This window comes from Zootoca vivipara, chromosome 2 (genome assembly GCF_965207765.1).
Source record: "Zootoca vivipara chromosome 2, rZooViv2.hap1.1, whole genome shotgun sequence".
NCBI classification, from domain to species: domain Eukaryota; kingdom Metazoa; phylum Chordata; class Lepidosauria; order Squamata; family Lacertidae; genus Zootoca; species Zootoca vivipara.
In genome coordinates, this window is record NC_142584.1 from 68,948,034 (window position 1) to 68,966,290 (window position 18,257).

The 18,257-nt window shown below is 46.9% G+C and overlaps 1 protein-coding gene across 2 annotated transcripts in view; it reads left to right on the top strand.

Annotated features, from left to right (window-relative positions):
* BSN (bassoon presynaptic cytomatrix protein) overlaps positions 1–18,257 on the top strand; it is a 208,737-nt gene that overhangs the window by 168,573 nt on the left and 21,907 nt on the right. For both annotated transcript variants that reach the window (XM_088662153.1, XM_088662152.1), the window contains one exon: positions 2,732–9,667. In XM_088662153.1, coding sequence (XP_088518279.1) covers positions 2,732–9,667 — 6,936 coding nt within the window. The remainder of the gene's footprint in view (positions 1–2,731; positions 9,668–18,257) is intronic.

Below are 18,257 nucleotides of genomic sequence, written 5' to 3' on the forward strand. Positions count from 1 at the left end.
TCCCTTCTTGATCTCAAATTCTAATTATAAGTTCCACAAGTTCTGTGTGAAGATTTAAAATATTCACTGCTGTATGTGGGATTTCAGTCACCATAAACTTTGCTGGAGCCCTGGGAATAAACATAACGCTTAGCTGAACTGCAGCAACATTTCTGAAATGCCCTTTTCAATGCATTTCTGCTGTAAGGAATTTGTAGAAAAGAATGGAGGTGGAGTTTGTGCCGCACAATCACAATGCCTTCTTTATCAAACAAAGACAAATGTGCATCAGGTATTTGCATGGGTGGAGCACAAGGTGGAGCAAGACTGCAAAGGAGCAGAAGGGTAAGTGTTTGGGGGGGCAGAATATGGAGCAGGGTCCTCACTTCTGCTCTATTTATAGAGGCTGGCAGCCTGCAGGAAGCTGCTGAATTACTGGGGCAGAAGAGGCTCATTATATTCTATCCTAAGCATGAGCAAAGAACCCCTTAAGAGAAAGTGAGCAAAGGTGGGTGGTGTGAAAGGAAGAGGAAAGCTAATATTGAGTGGTGCATATTTTTAGTTTTGAAGAAGCCTACTTTTCCAGCTCTTTGGGCAAACGTTTGGTTTGGTTTTGGGAGGAGGTGTCAAATCATGACTGGTTTGTGGCAGCTTTTGCCAAACACCTATAAAAAAAAACCTAACTCTGTAGTTGCTTGAGAAAAGTATACTGTATTGCTTCCAAATTACTCTAATTCTTTGGCATAAGACGCCTCAGACTGCCTGCAGTTAGTCAGGATTGTCAAATCCTGTCCTGGTTATATCAAGGCCCCATTGCCCATATACTCTGCACCCTATCCATGAGAATTACATCCTTTTTTAAATAAAAAAAACCTCCTCTGAATTTTTTTGAATGCAATTTCTCTTTTACCCATTGTTTTATGGAGAATGGTTGAAATAAATGCAGGAGAAATTGTAATCACAGGACTAGAACCAACAATGGCAGCTTATTTATTTGCCGCACCAAGAAATTAACAGTGTTGTTAACAGTGCCACATCACTTTATATTAAAGATATTTAAATCCTCTAATAGCCATTCTTCCAAACCAGAGAATAATGGTCTTTTGACAGCTGGCTGTCAAGTTTGGGATTTTTTTAAACAAGTAATATTCATGACAATTAATCTTCCAGCCCACATTTTCAGGGGTACACACCAAGCAAATATTTGAACAAGTTGAAATAGAGCTTTACACACAAATTGGGTAGTTGCTGGGGCCATGAACAATGGTGTTCCAAAGTGCTCCACAAATGTTCACCAATCTGCATGAAAAATAGTCAACTTAGGCATACATTAATTTTTAAAACAGTGGTTATTAACAACTGTTGGCCATGATAGCTGTATGGAAACTCCATGTTCAGAGGTCCTGTACCTCTGAGGACCAGGTGCTGAGGCCATTACAATCATACCTGACTTGTGAGCTTTCAGAGGGCCTTCCTGGCTGTTGTTGGTAATACCTTACTGGACTAGATAAACCTTGGCCTGAGATTCCAGCAAGGTAATTCTTGCAGTCTTAACTAGAAGGATTTCAATGTTTGTGCTCCTTCTTATTGCAAAAGCAACACTTATATTTTCACTAGACACCAGGCTACAAAAAATGCTAGAGCATACAACTTTGGAGCCAACCAGCCTTGGGCAAACCAGATGGTCCTTTTTAAAAGGAAAGGAACCAGCCAATAAGATACTGTCATCTTAGCCCCTGGGTTGACAACAAGAGAGCACGGATTTACAAAACTGCAGAGCCAGCTATTTGGATTTTACAAATGTTTTGTTTGTTCCTAGGGACTTGCTGAAATCCAGACCTGTCAGAAGCAAACAGATGCAGTAAGGCTTAGCATGTTGAAGACTTGGGCTACACTTAGACATAATTTAATTTTTAAAGAAATATCTATTTTTTTAAATATCTAATTTTTTTAAAGAAAGATGTAAATTAATCATAACCAGTGCTGTTTTTCTAGAAAAAGAGATGCTGGGACTCACCATGCCCACCTGAGAGGTGTTGGAACTGAGTTCTGGCTGGGGAGGGGAAGCCCTGATCATAGTTAATGAATGACAATCAGAGCAATCAGAATAATTCTGATTTTGTTAACACAGAGTTGAGGGGAATCATATTTTCCTAGCAGCAAAATGTTTCAGTTTGGGTTCTGGGAAAATATATTGTTTCTCAAAACCAGAAGTGCTTCCCGGAAGAATGACATCTGCAACAAATGACTAAGAACTGTTCATTTATTAGATTGTGAATGGATTGCATGAAAGGTCCTATACGTCTTGCTTTACTGTCATGAACTTGGCAAGAAGGAATTTTTAATTAAGTGCATCACGCAGTGATACTTCTTTCATGTTAATTTGCAAGGGTGCCAGATTTTTGTTTCTAAACTTGATAGCTTTGCTTACATTCTTTGACATCTGAGTATTGAGAGATAGGGTGGGGTGCAAGCTTAAAAATAAATGACTTGCGTATGACTCCTGAGTTTAGGAGCCCTTCCCTTCTTAACTTTTAAATTATTATGAAAGTTAGGGGTAACACTTTTGTCACTTGCTAAGTTGTGGCTGTTGGTTTGTTTGTTTTCAAATATTGAGGGTTTTATGTCCCTTCATGATGTCCAAGTTAATTATATCTCAGGATTTCTGCAAGCCTGTGTGATAAACTGGGTTGTGCTCACAAAAGTTTCTTTTAATGGCATCTAATGGAATTTGTTTTCTCTTCTTTTTTAGGAATCCAGTAAGCCTTATCCACCAGACCTGTCTCGTAGCCCTCAAAGCTTGAGTGACACTGGCTACTCATCTGATGGCATCTCCAGCTCCCAGAGTGAGATCACGGGCTTAGTGCAGCAAGAAGGAGAACAACTAAACGAAACTGGAATTGTAGAGCCGAGCCCTCCAAGTCCTTCGGAACTCACTAAGCTGGAAAGCAGCATGCGGCCCCTACTGGAGTCCAAGGGGCTGGCCCAAGAGCCAACAGACAGAGGTAAAACATACCACGAATTACGAGAGGAGCAGAGGGAAAGGCAGAGGCCACGGTCCCTTTCGATCACCCCGGAAGCCTTTGATTCCGATGAGGAGCTAGAAGATATCATGGAAGAAGATGAAGACTCTCTAGAATGGGAGAACCAGAAGGAGCAGAGGGACAGCATGGAATCTTCAGATGACTTTGGCAGCAAGCTTCGCCACGACTATGTGGAGGACAGCAGCGAAGGAGAGTTCTCCATCGTACCAACAAGGCAGAAAAGCAAAGAGCCTGAAATGACTGACGAAGAGTTCATGAGAAGGCAACTCCTGGAGATGAGCGCAGAGGAAGATAACCTGGAGGAGGAGGAGGAATACGATCGTGTAAAATACAGCGTTGCAAAAAATGGGCACAAACCCGACTCGGACAAAAGCAGGGAGGCCGCCTTATCCAAGAGACGCCTGCCTCACAGCTCCGGCAGCATATATGAGGAGGAAAGAAAAGAGCTGGAAAGTACTGAGGGGGAAGACATGGCTGCATCTCAGGGAGGTTTGCGGCGTTTCAAAACCATTGAGTTAAACAGCACTAACAGCTACGGCAGAGACATGGAGATCAGCCAAGAGGCAGACATCAGCCTGGACAGAGAGCCTGAACTGGAGATGGAAAGCCTGACGGGATCCCCAGAAGACAGGTCAAGAGGCGAATATTCTTCCACCTTGCCAGCAACAACACCCAGTTACACATCAGGAACCTCCCCCACCTCCATCTCTTCCCTGGAGGAGGACAGCGATAGCAGCCCTAGTCGCAGGCAGAGGCTGGAGGAGGTCAAGCAGCAGAGGAAAGCCCGGCATCGCTCCCACGGACCTCTGCTGCCAACCATAGAAGATTCCTCTGAGGAAGAAGAGCTGCGGGAGGAAGAGGAGCTCTTACGAGAACAGGAAAAAATGCGAGAGGTAGAACAGCAGCGCATCCGAAGCACGGCTCGGAAAACAAAGAGAGATAAAGAAGAGCTGAGGGCACAGAGGAGGAGGGAAAGGTCCAAAACGCCACCCAGCAATCTGTCTCCCATCGAAGATGCATCACCCACCGAGGAACTGCGTCAGGCTGCAGAGATGGAGGAACTGCACAGATCTTCCTGTTCAGAATATTCCCCTTCCATTGACTCTGAGGCAGAGGGGTTTGATGTCATTGCCTCCAAGCTGTACAAGTCTGGCAGCGAGTACAACCTCCCAACATTTATGTCCCTCTATTCTCCAACAGAAAAAACGGCTGGCTCTGGTTACCCCTCCAACAAGCCCCTGAAAAGTGCGGAAGAAGCTTATGAAGAGATGATGAGGAAGGCAGAAATGTTTCAGAAGCAGCAGCCATCCCAGCAAAGCGTCTCCTACAGCAACACCTTCCAGCAAGTAGGCTACCGTGGTTCAGAAGGCCAAAATAACTTTGAATACCAATACATAGACGACTACAGCTATGACGGCCGGAATTTAGACTCCTCTCAAGCAGACTATCAGAACGAGCTTTCCAAATCTGGGGCAGTTTATGAAGAAATCCTTCAGACATCACAGAATATCTCCAGGATGCATCAATCCTCTTCTCTGGATTTGACCCTTGAACAGGAAGCAAAAAAGAAAGGGAGAGAAGATGCTTATCAAGAAAAGCAGTTTCTGAATGCAGAGAGTGCTTATGAAAGTGGCCCACTCACTCCTGGGACAAGCCCAACCCAGTTGTCTGCTCCTGTCTCCTTTTCCTCCACTGAAAGCAGTGCAGGCAGAATAATCCCTGATGTTCGAGTCACTCAGCATTTCGCAAAGGAGAGTCAGGAGCAGCCCAAGCTTCATAGCTCGCCCACAGCACCTAGTTCAGTTTCAAAGAGCGTAACAACACCCTACACATACGCTAAAGGAACTAGCACCATCACCACTGTTGTTTCCAGTCCTGCAAGTGCACCACGAATCTACAGCTCTCCAACTTCTCTGAGCGGCTCAGATGCACCATCCATGTCCACTACTAGCCGAAGTTATAGTCAAACAAAAGTAACGGCCAGCTATGGTTGTCAAACAGAAAATATTTCCAGGGTCAGGAGCGTTGCAGAGATTAGTGGGCCGTCAGCAAGAGATAAACTTCAAAGCATGACTGACAAGTCCACTGCACCCATGTCAACACCTAAAACATATTCCTACTTCAAAAGCTCAAGCCCTCCGCTTTCCCCTTCTTCTCCTACTCAGAGCCCCACCCATTCTGTTCCTAGAGCTGGGGTGCCACCCAGTTCAGGGATGGGGGCTAAATCAACTGCAGAGTTTTCCACCCAAACCCATAGCCCAGTTCTCGCCTACGATGCCCCCACGACTACCGCTATGTCAGCCTCTTCTCCGATGGTAGCTCAAGGAACACAAACTCCCTACCGATCAAGTTCCCCTCGCCTTGCTCGGCAACAATCATCACAAGAATCTCCCTTTATGGTCATCACATTAGCAGCAGATGCAGCCATTCAGACGAAGCCGATTGGCGTAAGTTCCTCCATTTCACCAGCCTCCTCTCCAACTCGGCAAGGTCGCCAGCATAGCTACAGTCAGACAGTAATGCATGCAGCGCAACTCCAACAAGAGCAGCTGCAGCCCACTTACACAAAGACCCAATCAGCACTCGAAAGAGCCTCTGGTCCTAGTGCTGCAATGCAGAAAGTGCAAACAACTGCTGCCGACAGCATACCTGGTGTGTACAGCTGGGGAACGCTGCCTGCAGAGAACATTTCTTTGTGTCGGATATCATCGATACCTGGGACATCCAGAGTAGAACCTGGACCCAGACCAGTTGGTAGTAATATTGTAGATCTGCGGACTGCAATAAAGTCAGCTCCAATCATTATAACAGACCAAGGGATGGATCTCACATCCCTAGCTACGGAGAGCAGAAAATACTGCCTCACTATGGACCAGTCACCGAGTCGGCAGTCCAGCACCATCCAACCCTTAATTATCAACCTTAATGCCCAGGAACAGCCCCATGCTATCATAAGCACAGCCACCACAGTCAGCATCACTGTTGCATCTTCCATGCTTGTGTCTCAGCCAAAGCATCCTGCGATCTATGGAGACCCTTTCCAGAACAGAGTGGACTTTGGTCAAGGGACGGGGAGTCCTGTCTGCCTGACACACATTAAGCAGGTAGAACAAGCGGTTCAGACTGGTACCTTCAGAGGAGTTGCAAGCGGCACTGGAATTTCTGCTTCTGCGGGCCGTCCAGAAGCCACAGGTCCACAGCAAGCGAAATTTGCAAGATACAATTTGCCCAACCAGATGACATCCTTGATGAAAAAAGATGCCCTGGTCACTCAGACCAACAATGCACAGAATATTGTGAGTGCCATTCCCCGACCGTTTCCTCAGGACCAAAGTTCAGAGGTGTATAGAGGGATCCCAGTGGAACTGAAAACTCAGACGCCCCCAGTCACCATTGGGACTAAGAAATCCCAGGTTATGATGGTGCAGATGGATGATATTGCAGTAGGCCCTGTCACCAAACTCATCAAAGAGGAACCTCCTCCCAATGCCTTGGATCTCACAGGGATGAAGCCTGAAAGTCAAGTAGCATGCTGTGACGTAGTGTACAAATTTCCCTTTGGAGGCAGCTGCACTGGGGCTTTTAACCCTTCTTCCAAGGTGCCAGAGAAAAATGTTGTGGATGCAGCAAGTGCTGACAAGCCTAGTGGCCAGTACTATGGCAGCAGAGAACAGGAGGTGGTAGAGGCATATCCTTATCGAGAACAAGCAGCACCGGGGCCTAACCCTTACGAGGAACACAGGTTCTATCCTCATGGCCTGTTTGGGAGACTGTATTCCTCAATGTCAGATACAAACCTTTCTGAAATGGGCTTGAACTATTACCCAGTTAAGGGAGGGCAGCCCTTCAATGCTCCTGCTGGGGATTCCGCTGTGGATCTGACCACCATGAAACCTCCATACAGCCACAGCTTCACCGACGGAAGCTACATGGGGCATGGAATGCAGTACGGCTCTTTCTCTGACCTCAGGCAGCCCAATGACTTGCTGAGCCATTCCTACCCAATGCGGAGGTATAACTCGGCCTCCAATATCTACTCTGACTACAGGTATTCGCTAAGAGGGGACCTGGCAAATTTCCAGGAAGCCAGCCTGGCTCATTATAGCGCCACGACAGCTCGCGAAATCAGCCGAATGTGTGCAGCACTCAACTCTATGGACCAGTACGGGGGCCGGCATACGAACAGCTCAGATCTTCTCCAATATGGACAGTATGGGCCAGGAGGGGGCGGAGGCATCTCGGCCCAGCAGGGTGCCATGAAATCAAACATGATGTACAAGCCAAATTTTCCAGAGTCTGGCCAAGGCTATGGAAACCTAGCCCAGTACAACCTCTCCAGATTTGGAGCTGTCAGACAGGGGCTCCCTTCCACAGCCACCGTACGAGCTGCTGATGGCATGATTTATTCAACCATCAACACACCAATTGCATCAACTCTCCCCATCACTACCCAGCCAGCTTCTGTGCTGCGCCCCATGCTCCGAGGCCTGTATAGACCCTATGCCCCAGGTGGTATTACAGCTGTCCCTCTGGCCAGCCTGACCAGAGTGCCTCTAGTTGCTCCCAGGATCCCCCTTGCATCCCAAGGTCTGTATCGTTATCCAGTGCCCGGCAGACTCCCAACGGCTCCCACATCTTCAGTAATGGAAACACCAATGTATTTGGGGAAGCCTGTTAGCACCCTTGCGGCCAGCACTGCTGCCAGTAGCGTAAGCCCAGCACCAGTTTCCAGGCCCTCAGCTCCAACTGCTGTCCCCTTGCAACGGCCTGAGCAGAAAGGCACCCGAGAGGAGGCTGCTGCAGTGACTTCTGGGGTGCAGAGTACTGTCAGGGATGCCAGCCAAGCACAGCAGCAGCAGTACCAGCAGCAGCAGCAGCAGTACCAGCAGCAGCAGCAGCAGTACCAGCAGCAGCAGCAGCAGCAGCAGCAGCAACCACCACTGCCGCCACCTCCACCACCACCACCACCACCACCACCACAAATACCAACCCAGAAACAGCAGGCCGAAGCTACCCAGCCCAGCATTGCCAGCAAAGCAGCCACAGAAAGGGAAGAAAAGGAGAAGGAGGAAGAGAGGCAGAGGAAGCAGCAGGAGCACATCCTCCAGTTTGAGAGGGAGAGAGTTGAGCTGGAGAAACTGAGACAGATGAGACTGCACGAGGAGCTGGAGCGGGAGCGGGTAGAGTTGCAGAGGCACAGAGAGAAGGAGCAGCTGATGATGCACAGGGAGATCCAGGAGCTGCAGTCCATAAAGCACCAGGTCCTGCAACAGCAGCAGGAGGAGCGCCAAGTCCAGATTGTGCTGCAGCGGGAGCAGCTGGCCCAGCAGCGCTTGCAGCTGGAGCAGATCCAGCAATTGCAGCAGCAGCTGCAGCACCAACTGGAGGAGCAGAAGAGGCAGAAGAGCACCTTCCCTCCCGTCTGTGACCCATCGGGGAGGATCCCTCCCCAGGCCGCGTCAGAGATCACCATAGAAATGCAGCGGACCCTTGCTCAAAATGGGCAATACTGGCCACCCATGAACCAAGCATTTATAGCTAATGCGGCCCCAGGGCAAGACGGGCAAGGGCAGCCTCGCTATCCTGGACTCCAGAGGCCTCTCACCAACTCAGCCTCTGAAATGTCCCTGCAGACCGAAGACCAGTGGGAAGCCAGTCGGGGGATCAAGAAGCGGAACTCCATGCCACGCCTCCGGGATGCATATGACAAGGAGCCAGGCCACGAGCCCTATGTTGCCGTGAAGAAGATCACAGACAGCAGTGTGCAGACGGATGATGAAGATGGGGAGGAGCGCTTCTATGCATCCCGCCGCCGGCGGACCCGGCGCAGCACCGACTGCAGCGTGCAGACGGACGAGGAAGACAATGGCGAGTGGGAGCAGCCCGTGCGGCGCCGGCGTTCCCGCTTTTCGCGGCACTCAGACTCCAGCGCGGAAAGCAAGCCAGACTCTTTGGCCAAAGGAACGGCCAGCATAGCGATCCAGACCATCAGTGACTGCTCTGTGCAAACCGAACCCGACCAGCTCCACCGAGTGTCCCCTTCCATCCACATCACCACCCCTGACCCCAAGGTGGAGATCGTGAAGTACATCTCTGCCCCTGAGAAGACCCAGCGAGGAGAGAGCCTGGCTTGCCAGACGGAGCCGGAAGCCCAGCCACAGCCAGGCATTGTGATCCCCCAGCTCACTGTGCCTACGACAATTACGCCTTACTCCTCCAACATCCAGATCGTAAGCACAGGCCCCCTGGATCCCCACTCGGTCCGACAGCAGGCCTTGGGGAAGAAGAAGCCCGACCCACTTGAAATTGGCTACCAGTCCCACCTGCCGACAGATTCCTTGTCTCAGCTGGTGTCTCGTCAGCCTCCCAAGTCCCCCCAGGTGCTCTACTCCCCAGTCTCACCCCTGTCCCCACATCGGCTGCTAGAGTCATCCTTCACAACCAGCGAGAGGCTCAACAAAGCCCACGTGACCCCGCAGAAGCACTTCACAGCCGACTCCACCCAGCGCCAGCAGACCCTACCTCGCCCCATCAAAACCATGCAGCGATCCTTATCTGACCCCAAGCCCATCAGCCCAACATCTGAGGAGTCTGCAAAAGACAGGTTCTCCTTGTATCAGCATGCGTTGCTTCCTGGTAGCCAGGTAAGATTGCCGTTTGTCTGATAAGTAAGAGAAGTCTGATAATATTTCTGCTTTTCTTTATAAAGGCCCTCGCTTATCACGTAATCACTGTATGCAGCAGGAATGAAGGAGAGCTGCTTTAAAGTCCCCGTGAAGATAAGACACAACAGGCCTATTGGTCACAGCAGGTCCCTCACTCTCCATGTAAAGCTTGTTTTGCAACTTTCTTTACAGACATGCAAGTCAAATGCACGATCCTTTTAATCATGCTCCTCTCCTTCAAGCAGAGTGCCCACATTTTTAAACCCAAAAAATTCTTATAATAAAATAAAGCCATGAAGATACTGAAAATAGTTATAAAACTGCTTTAGGGATTGGTGAGGTAGTGGACATTGACCTGTAAGTACCCACTGCAGCCTGCTTTCATTTGACATGCTGAAAATTTTCAGAACCACTTTTTCAGAGCTCAGTTCAAGACATTGAAAGGTATGTGCATTTTCTATACAGCAAAGGCACTTCCAAACCACCCTCACTATACTTAAAATGATTCTTAACCTTTAAGAAATGTGTTCCCTCTTACTGGATGTTAATGTGTGGTTTGTATATAAGGCATGAATATATATACAAGGTCCAGGCTATCTGAAAAATTGTATTCCCTCATAGGAACCTGCCCAGGTTTCGAGATCTTTAGGTGAGGCCCTTCTCTTGGTCCCGGCACCCTCACAGGAATGCTTGGTGGAGATGTGAGAGAGGGCCTTTGGAAATCCTTCCCTAGAGAAGTTATTATGCCTCCCTCCATGTTGTCCTTCCACTGGCAGGTGAAAACCTTCTTATTCCAACAGGTTTTTGGGAACTGTCAGCTGTTAATGAAAGGGCAGGTGCTGTTTTTATTTTAATTATATCTATGTTTTAAATAGATTCTGATAGATAGAATGGTGGGTAGATTTAATTTCATTTAATTTCATTAATGTTTAATTGATTTTTAATTATTGTATTTTTTCTATATTTTTGGCTGTTCTTATTTTGTCTGTAAGCCACCTTGAGTCCCTGGCAGGGAAATAGGCAGGGTGTGAATACATTTATTATTATTATTATTATTATTATTATTATTATTATTATTATTATTATTATACCCCACAGTGTGAAAGAATCCACTGCTACTCCTTATGTTCCCAGTATGATATCAGATACTAGAAAATCTTCAGGCAATCTCCAGACATCTTAAAGAGAGGACCATCCCATCTCACTCATACAACATTGCAGGTCAACATCCTGGTGTTCAGGAGCAAAGTCTAGTTTTGAATTGCACAGCATCCTTACTGAATTTGTGCAAGAAATACATAATGAGATTCACTGGTTTAGGAAACGCCATTCCTAACATATTTTGTATATAAAGTCTTGTGTTCTTATTATACTTCTCAGCTTTTCCTACTTACCAACTGCAGCAGTTCTTCTCATATAGGATTGCATTATGTCTACCTACCCTCTTACAGCAATCTCTTTTGCTTCGTCTTTAATATATGTTTGATACTCTGTGGTATGGTTCAGTATCAGCGAGATACTGAACACACCCAAGTCCAAAATAGCAAGTGCTCCCTTTTCTGCATCCTAAAAACACATGCAAGCAGAGAAGCTGTGTGTTCTCTCTTGTGCCATCTAGTGGCAATAAAGAAAAATAGCCTCTTGTGCTTTGGGAAAAACATGTTGTTAGCTGCTAAGGAACTCCTATGTGGCATCTCAGAGGAACTTTCCCTTCATTAATACATATGAAAACAAGACATCCATGTGGGAATTGTCGTGAGATCTTTCGCTTTGGTACCTGCCAGGGCAGCAGCGCAAGGAAAAATCGTATCACATTCCTTAAAATGTCCATCAACTCACCTTCGTCAGTCATATCCTTTTCTACACAGACATACAGGGCCGTCTTAAGCGCCCCTGGTGCCGTGGAGCGCCGGATCCCTCCGGCGCGCCCCCCCCCGCCCCGTTTCCCAGCGCGGTGGGTGGGTGGGCGGGCGCAGCTGCGCGTCGAACTGGCGGACCGGCTGGCCGGCCAGCGGGCGGGCGCAGCTCGCGGCACCCTCCTGGCGGGCCGGCGCCATGGTGCCCTGCGCCACCGGGGGTCTACCTAGAGCCGGCCCTGCAGACATAAGAAATCTATATTTTGGAAAGCAGATAAATTACAATGGAAAGGTGCTTCCAGACATTTGGGGGGGGGGGTAATCTAGGAAACATTCTAATTCTGTGGCTCTAGCAGGCTGTACATTGTATTCTTGCTGTGTCAAGCTATTGTGGTAGGCAACACAGGTTTTCCAGATAGTCTTAACATTACAGTTTGCAGCTGTACAAGTTCTAATAAATGTTTTCTATTGCAAAGTGGTCCCAGTCAGTAGTTTTAAAAAAGACTGTGCTGAAACAAGAACAACGTATCAAGAACAACTACTGGTATCTCTGGCTTAGCTTTGTGTCACTGAGACCACTTGGCCCACTATGGATAAGACTAAATCTTATAGCACCCCCAGACTACAGGCCTGATTCTTAAGGGGGAGTGCAACCCCATCCAGAACAGGCAACATAGCATCTCAGAAAAGCTAAAGCACAGAATGAACTCAGGCTTGCTAGAGAGGTTAAAAGCAACAAAAAGGGCTTTTATGGGTATGTACGTAGCAAAAGGAAGAACAAGGAAACAGTGGGGTCACTCAGAGGAGAAGATGGTGAAACGCAAACAGGGGACAGAGAAAGGGCAGAACTCCTCAACGCCTTCTTTGCCTCAGTCTTCTCCAAAAAAGAAAACAATGCCCGACCTGAAGAATATGGAGCAGATGATTCAGCAGGGGAAACACAGCCCAGAACAAGTAAGGAGGTAGTACAAGAATACTTGGCTAGTTTAGATGTATTCAAGTCTCCAGGGTCAGATGAACTACATCCAAGAGTATTAAAAGAACTGGCAGAGGGGAAAAGGGAGGACCCAAACAATTACCATCCAGTCAGCCTGGCATCAATACCAGGAAAGATTCTAGAGCAGATCATTAAGCAAACGGTCTGTGAGCACCTAGAAAGGAATGCTGTGATCCCTAAAAGTCAGGATGGGTTTCCGAAAAATAGGTCATGTCAGACTAATCTGATCTCATTTTTTGACAGAGTCACAAGCCTGGTAGATGAAGGGAACACTGTGGATGTAGCATATCTTGATTTCAGCAAGGCCTTTGACAAGGTGCCCCATGATATTCTTGTAAAGAAGCTAGTAAAATGTGGGCTAGACAATGCTATCATTCAATGGATTTGTAACTGGCTGACTGACCGAACCCAAAGGGTGCTCATCAATGGCTCCTCTTCATCCTGGAGAGAAGTGACTAGTGGGGTGCCACAGGGTTCTGTCTTGGGCCCAGTCTTATTCCACATCTTTATAAATGACTTGGATGATGGGCTTGAGGGCATCCTGATCAAGTTTGCAGATGACACCAAATTGGGAGGGGTGGCTAATACCCCAGAGGACAGGATCACACTTCAAAATGGCCTTAACAGGTTAGAGAACTGGGCTAAAGCAAACAAGATGAGATTTAACAGGGAGAAATGTAAAGTACTACACTTGGGGGGGGGAATGAAAGGCACAAATACAGGATGGGTGACACCTGGCTTGAGAGCAGTACATGTGAAAAGGATCTAGGAGTCTTGGTAGACCACAAACTTGACATCAGTCAACAGTGTGATGTAGCAGCTAAAAAAGCCAATGCAATTCTGGGCTGCATCAATAGGAATATAGCATCTAGATCAAGGGAAGTAATAGTACCACTGTATTCTGCTCCGGTCAGACCTCACCTGGAGTACTGTGTCCAGTTCTGGGTACCACAGTTCAAGAAGGATACTGACAAGCTGGAACGTGTCCAGAGGAGGGCAACCAAAATGGTCAAAGGCCTGGAAACAATGCCTTATGAGGAACGGCTTAGGGAGCTGGGCATGTTTAGCACGGAGAAGAGAAGGTTAAGGGGTGATATGATAGCCATGTTCAAATATATTAAAGGATGCCATATAGAGGAGGGAGAAAGGTTGTTTTCTGCTGCTCCAGAGAAGCGGACACGGAGCAATGGATTCAAACTACAAGAAAGAAGATTCCACCGAAACATTAGGAAGAACTTCCTGACAGTAAGAGCTGTTTGACAGTGGAATTTGCTGCCAGTGAGTGTGGTAGAGTCCCCTTCTTTGAATGTCTTTAAGCAGAGGCTTGACAGCCATCTGTCAGGAATGCTTTGATGGTGTTTCCTGCTTGGCAGGGGGTTGGACTGGATGGCCCTTGTGGTCTCTTCCAACTCTATGATTCTATGAGTCTATGATCTCCCATGGCAGACAGACTAGAATACTGTACATACCACACCCCAAATTTATGGGTGACTTTGCTCAGATGTTAACAGCACAGGGACAGAATGGAACCTGGCAGAACACCAGAGACAGAGCTGCCTTCCCCAGCACCACCTTCTGAAATAGTATGGAAAAAAGTCCCCCCAATCTTGACTTCAGAGAGCCTTTCCAGAAACATACCATGATATTGATAGCTGTTGAGAGGCCCAGGAACACTGACAGGGTTTTCAGTATCACAACCCTACACCCAGCAGAGTTCATTCCTCAGGACAACCAATGCTATTTCAATGACAAGTATTTGTGTCATCCAAGAATGTCTGCAGTTGCACTTAAGCAGCTTTACCCTAATGGGAATGTTTGTGACCAGCTAACAGAGGGGCGAAAGTCTTGTGGAGACAAAGGAGTCTTCTTAGGGAATGACCATGAAACCATTGTCTTCAAGGTAATCAGGATTGCACAAACACCCCTCTTTTCATGGAACATTTATCACTTCCTGGAGCTAACTGGTCAAACCCTCTCCTGCTTGATATAGTATGCAAAATGGGCCTACCTAACAGGCTCTAGTCCTTGTCTCAGCAATTGAAAGTCATTTCATAAAAAAGGAATAGATGGCACTCTGGATGTATTCATTGCAGATCCACAAGAATGCGGAGTGCAGGTTGCCACAGATGCAAGCAATTTTATCCTCAGAGTACTTAGTAGATGAGTGATAACATACATCCAAGGACTTATCCCATCAACTTATGTGGAACACCCTCCCACCAGATGTCAAAGAGAAAAACAACTACCAGACTTTTAGAAGACATCTGAAGGCAGCCCTGTTTAGGGAAGCTTTTAATGTTTGACGGACTATTGTATTTTAATATTTTGTTGGAAGCCACCCAGAGTGGCTGGGGAAACCCAGCCAGATGGGTGGGGTATAAATAATAAATGATGATGATGACGATGTCCCAGTGCCTCTGTTTTCTCCCTCTCCTGCAGGCTTAAGACCAGGGGTCAGCAAACTTTTTCAGCCGGTCCACTGTCCCTCAGACCTTGTGGGGGGCTGGACTATATTGGGGGGGGAATGAACTATTTCCTATGCCCCACAAATAACTCAGAGATGCATTTTAAATAAAAGCACACATTCTATTCATGCAAAAACACCAGGCAGCCACCACAAATAACCCAGAGGTGCATTTTAAATAAAAGGACACATTCTACTAATGTAGAAACATGCTGATTCCCGGACCGTCCACGGACTGGATTTAGAAGGCGATTGGGCCGGATTCGGCCCCCGGACCTTAGTTTGCATACCCATGCTTAAGACTCACACAGTGCCATTTTGAAACACCAGCTGTATTTACTGGGGGTTTTTTTATGTGTAAGTTTGAGTGTTGCATACATCTGAGCAAACACTGAACAGGACAAAGAGATATTAGTAGGGGACATTTGCCCTGTGAATCTAATTAGGCCTGCCATACCATTTTGGGCAAGCCATGCCCACCTACCCAGCACCTGATGTCATATATATCACATCAGGTGTGGGGCAGGTAAAAGCGCAATGGGGGTTTGCAAGGCACATTGAAGCCCCAGCTGTTAGGTGGTTGTTGGGGCTTCAAATCACCACCTAGGGATCTCCACAAGCATCGACAATCAACTGGTTGTGGGTGCCTGAAGTGCACAGCCAGCAATCAGCTGATTGTTGGGAATCCAAAGCACATCTCTCACAATCAGCAGGGATTGGCTGCACTAGGGAAGTCCCCATTGGGAAATCCATAGTGCAGCCGAGGGGGCTAGCGGAAACAGCTTGGATTCAAAATGCTGGAAGAAGCACCAAAAAAATGAGGATTTATCCCTCTGCAAAGAAAGTGGTATGGAGCCAGAGTCCTTCACCCAGCTCTTTGAATCCAATTTATTTCTTCTGGAGAGAGAGTAATGTTCAGCGTTCAGTCTTTCTCTTTCTCTCTCCAGAGGAAACAGCTTGATAAACTTGTGGCTTACATGCTAATTCCTACATGCTTCCCATGTAGGAGTTTTGTAGTGTTTGAAGTGCCCTGCAGTAGTCATGAAAAGCATTTGACAGTTACAGATCTGGACTGAAAACTCTCCAGAATAGACTTACATATATGTCAGCATGAGTTGTGTTTGGATTTTTAAGGTGTTTTCTTGCCTGACTTGGAAGATATTGCCTTAGTGTGTGAACTGATCACAATGCTCTTGGGCAAATTCTACTGACGAAACGAGTGCTGTTTACATTTTTGATGCAGCATAACATCTTACTGTAATATATTCCTCCCTTGTCAGTCTTTGGGAGGTGGTCCCTCAGTGCAACTGGAGGATTGCCTAAAGCAATGATATCAAAGTTTTGTCATTATTTCTCCATGTCTACTCTGCACACCTCTCTGCATATTCAGTATTCCATGCTGTAGAGTAACCTTTTCTGCAGGAGAATGTCCCCAGCAGGTAGACTTGGACATTTCCATTTGATTAACGTTCCAATAATGAATATTTTAAAAGGCTGGGCTCAGATTACAGCCTTGGTGTGTGCACATACACAGTCATTTACAGATGCACTCTCAGTGCACAGTGCTAATACCTTCAGTTTCTTGATTAACAGGCTGGGGCCCAGGTTGACAAAAAGCCCTCATTCCCTGAACACCCTCTCTCCAACCCACTTAGCAAAAGAGGGAGTCCTCCTGGGTGACAAAAAAAAATAGCTGAAGGCTATATTACATAACGGTTGCTTTAATTTTAATTTTCTAGAACACTAGCACTAATTGCAGCATCAGTAAGGGGACAGTAGCTGGGTTAGACGAAGGGTCCCTCTAGTCTATCGTCCTGTTAGATGCTTCTAGGAGACGCACCTGTAGCTGCCCCCATTGCTTCCTCCCTCTGCCCCCAGGAACTGGTATTCAGAGGTTCCATTTATTTACCCTGACTGATAGCTGTTGATAGCCTTATCCTCCGTAAACCTGTCTAATCCTCTTTTAAAGTCATCACAACATCTTGCGGCAACAAATTCCATAAGCTCATTACGTGCTGTTTGAAAAAATACTTTCTCTTGTCTGTCCTGAATCTTATCACCAATTAATGTAAATAGTGACCCTGAATTCTAATTGGAAAGGGGAGGGGGGGTCTCTTTTTTTTAGTTATTCTCTCTAGACCATTCAAAATGTTTTCCAGTACAACTTCTACAATATCCCTCTTGTTCACCTGTAAAAGCCTCAACTGCTTTAACCTTTTATGGTAGGGAAGGTGCTATACACTCCTGATCATTGTGTGCCCTCTTTCAGCATTTTCTCCAGCTCTACAATATTCTTTACATATTCAAATATGGTTGTATTATAGCTTTGTACCAAGCCATTAGAATACTGACCATTTTATTATTTAGAATCTTGTAAACAACCCTTTGTAAACAAACACTAATCAGTGTGGTGTCGTGGTTAAGAGCGGTAGACTCGTAATCTGGGGAACCGGGTTCGCGTCTCCGCTCCTCCACATGCAGCTGCTGGGTAACCTTGGGCTAGTCACACTTCTTTGAAGTCTCTCAGCCCCACTCACCTCACAGAGTGTTTGTTGTGGGGGAGGAAGGGAAAGGAGAATGTTAGCCGCTTTGAGACTCCTTCGGGTAGTGATAAAGTGGGATATCAAATCCAAACTCCTCTTCTTCTTCTTATATGAAATTTGTTTTTATCACTGATGCCTCACAATGAAGTGATGCTTTCCACCAGGCATATATGTGGGTGGGAATTTTTCTCTCGTGGTGTTTATCACTTTTCCATTTTCAGTTAACCTAATTTGTCATTTTGTTTTTCCCATTCACTCAGTTTGCGGACGTCCTTCAGGACAGGAGTGGGGACTCTGTCAAGAGTTCAACCGTGAGGGAGATGTCAGCACTAGGAAAGCACCACCCAGCAGGACTGAATTCTCTGCTCATCAGCTGATGAGAGGGGTGTTAAATCCTGCTGCTTTGACTGTATACCAGTTCCCGGTGGGGACCCCGGTGGGCACAGCCAATGCAGAATTCAACCTCGCCCATCAGCTGATTGGCAGGTGGAAGTGCTTTGGGGAAAATTGGAGGTCAAATTCGACTCCCTGGTAGGCCAAGATTGGCCTGTGGGCTGTAGGATCCCTTTTCCTGCTTAAGGAGCTCCTCACATTCTACATCAAGCCCCATTCTGATTGTTATCATCCAATAACTTGGCCACCTTACGACTTACGCCTTGACCTGATATTGTTGTTGTTTAGTCGTTTAGTCATGTCCGACTCTTCGTGA